Below are 3,001 nucleotides of genomic sequence, written 5' to 3' on the forward strand. Positions count from 1 at the left end.
TACGTGCGAGTCAGGGCCCTGGGGCTGGTCCCTACCCGAACTCCAGAGCTGCGACGTGGAGCTTCTTAGAACCCCAAGGACTGGAGTACTGGATTCGGAATGCTCTGCTCCCGTTCCCAGCAGGGTACCCCAAGTCATTTCTGTCTTTCTCTATCCAACCTGGTGGCCAGGAAGTCACTGGGCTCTTGGGGAAAGCTCGCTGAATGTGGAGAGGGGGAATCAACATTACTCCCCCTTCGCCTCCGCAGGCTTAAAACCTAGGGTTATCTCTACTTACTTCATAGCTTCCTGGCCCTTGTACCGCCCCTCCTTGGAGGTGAGAGCCATCTCTCTGCTGCCCCAGCCCTGGAAGGCCATGAGTCTCCCAGTGTGAGCTAAGGAGGGAAGGATCTGGGGGAAGAGGGCGCAGGCAGGATCATTCCTGAGAAGAGCTAGGATTTCTACCTCTGAAAAGGGTGTGGTGGGGTTACCTGACCAGGTAGGGTTCCCCAGAAAGTGGGTTTTCTTCCCAGGGCTGAAGGGCTAGGGACCTCATTGCTCCATGTGGAGGATAAAGGTAGGGGGTAAGGCCCTTTCGAGACCTCCCATCCATCTAGAGGAAGAATGGTTCGTTTCTGTTGAGTTGGTGAGGACTGCTAAACTAGAACTCTCCACCGCACTTCACAAGGAAACTCCCCAAAAGCTGCAGTAAGGATACTCTCTTTGCCCCTTGGAGTGACTGGTTCAAAGTCACCCGGTGATACTGGTGTCCACATTTGTATGTGAACTAAAAATGAAAACCAGAGCAGAGGATGGACTGAGGTCTCTTTCTTTTCCTGGCAAAATGACAGCATTTCACTGAGTTTGTGCCTGGTACTTTACTCTGTGTCCTGTCCCACTTGGGGGGAACGTGAGGGGTTAAATGCCCCCTTTACCAGAGTCGTTAGGTTTGGGACCCTAGTAGCTAATTCCACAGGAAGCAGATCCTCTGATCTTCCAGGAAGTAGAGGCCACCTGCCCATCTGTGGGCCCCTAATCCTCAGGAGGCCTCTGAATACGAGCTCACCCTCATCTCTGCTGCTCCCCCTAGGAAGAAAACCCTCTACAAGAGTGTGTGCCTGGCTCTGGCCCTCCTTGTGGCTGTCACTGTATTCCAGCGCAGTGTGACCCCTGGTCAATTCCTTCAGGATCCTCTACCACCCACACTGGGGCCACCCCAAACTGGAAATCTGGTCAACCCCAACAGCTTCTGGAAAAGTCCAAAGGATGTAGCGGCTCCCACCCCCACGATTCCTCGGGGACCCCAGGTCTGGGATGTGATTACCACTAACTGCTCTATCAACATCAACCTGACCCATCAGTCCTGGTTCCAGAGCCTCGAGCCACAGTTCCGGCAGTTTCTTTCCTATCGGCATTGCCGCTATTTCCCCATGTTGCTGAACCACCCAGAGAAGTGTGATGGTGATATCTACATGCTGGTGGTTGTCAAGTCAGTCATTACACAGCATGACCGCCGAGAGGTCATTCGTCAGACCTGGGGCCATGAATGGGAGTCAGCCGGTCAGGGCAGGGGTGCCGTGCGGACTCTCTTTCTGCTGGGCACGGCCTCCAAGCAAGAGGAGCGAACCCACTATCAGCAGCTGCTGGCCTACGAGGACCGTCTCTACGGTGACATCCTACAGTGGGACTTCCTTGACAGCTTCTTCAACCTGACCCTCAAGGAGATCCACTTCCTCAAGTGGCTTGACATTTACTGTCCCAATGTCCCCTTCATTTTCAAAGGTGATGATGATGTCTTTGTCAACCCCACCAACCTGATCGAGTTTCTATCTGACCGGCAGCCCCAGGAGAACCTGTTTGTAGGTGATGTACTGAATCACGCTCGGCCCATCCGCAAAAAAGATAACAAATACTACATCCCCGCTGTCATGTACAGCAAGGCCACCTACCCGCCCTATGCTGGCGGAGGGGGTTTCCTCATGTCTGGCAGCCTAGCTCGGCAACTCCACCATGCCTGTGACACACTGGAACTCTTCCCCATTGATGACGTCTTCCTGGGCATGTGCCTGGAAGTGCTGGGAGTGAAGCCCACAGGTCACGAGGGCTTCAAGACCTTTGGCATCTCTCGGGTTCGAGGCAGCCGAATGAACAAGGAACCCTGCTTCTACCGGGCCATGCTCGTGGTACACAAGCTGCTGCCCGCGGAGCTGCTGGCCATGTGGGATCTGGTGCATAGCAATCTTACCTGTTCTCTCAAGTTCCAGGTGCTCTAGTGTGGCTGGGCCACCAGTGCATTTGTCCTCAAGTCCTTGGGGTTGGGGGACTGGAGACAGAATACATGGCATAGTCTTTGGTCCCTTGCAGGAGGTGAAGGGTTTGGGCCTCTGTGCCCCTAGGTGTGGTGGGGTACAGAGCCAGAGAGGAACTCCCAGAAATTCCCAGAGAGGGGCCCTGGACTAGCCAGAACTTCCCTGACTGGAGGTCCTCTGAGGACCTGGAGCTCTTCTAGCCTGGGCCTGTAGCCTGGTAGTAGGCCCTGGTGGCCTCTCAAGGAACAATTTGCTCAGTTACCTGAGCGAGACCTAGCCCAAGTGGGTCTGTGGCTGCCTCTTGTCCTCACAGGGAAGTCTCTTTCCTGGGAAATGCCTTTGACTCCCTTTGTGGGCGATCAGGCCTGTGCAGGTCCACAGGTGTCCCCTGGTCCACGGATCTAAGAGAGGCTCTCCATAGGCTCTTAGCACAGCCCCAGGCCTGCCTGGAGTCAGTTGCAGAGGCATGGCTCCCGGCTCTGTCTTCTCTTGTCCTGAAGCCTGACTGGCCGCTCTGACTACCTCAGCACTCCTCTAAACCTCAGTGTGGGCTGCCGCCCCACCTTAGGCCCCTGACACAGAGCAAAAGAGCGGTGCTCCTGGCCCCCCAAAGCACAGTGCTGAGCACAGCCCAAGCCAGGTCTCCCCCTTGCACCTCACCAACACTGACTTTCTGACTGGTTGGGCCCTAGATGTAGACATTCTTCTATTAC

At 55.2% G+C, this 3,001-nt stretch overlaps 1 protein-coding gene across 1 annotated transcript; it reads left to right on the forward strand.

The window, feature by feature from the left end:
* Nucleotides 1–355: 355 nt before the first annotated feature.
* On the forward strand, nucleotides 356–2,252 carry B3GNT7 (UDP-GlcNAc:betaGal beta-1,3-N-acetylglucosaminyltransferase 7; the record flags this gene model as incomplete). The annotated part of the gene is made up of 2 exons (XM_080933253.1): nucleotides 356–369; nucleotides 1,070–2,252. The coding sequence occupies 2 exons, from the start codon at nucleotides 356–358 to the stop codon at nucleotides 2,250–2,252; spliced, it is 1,197 nt and encodes a 398-aa protein (XP_080789379.1).
* Nucleotides 2,253–3,001: the final 749 nt, after the last annotated feature.

Source organism: Micromys minutus (genome assembly GCF_963924665.1).
Source record: "Micromys minutus genome assembly, chromosome: 19".
In the NCBI taxonomy this organism is placed as follows: Eukaryota; Metazoa; Chordata; class Mammalia; order Rodentia; family Muridae; genus Micromys; species Micromys minutus.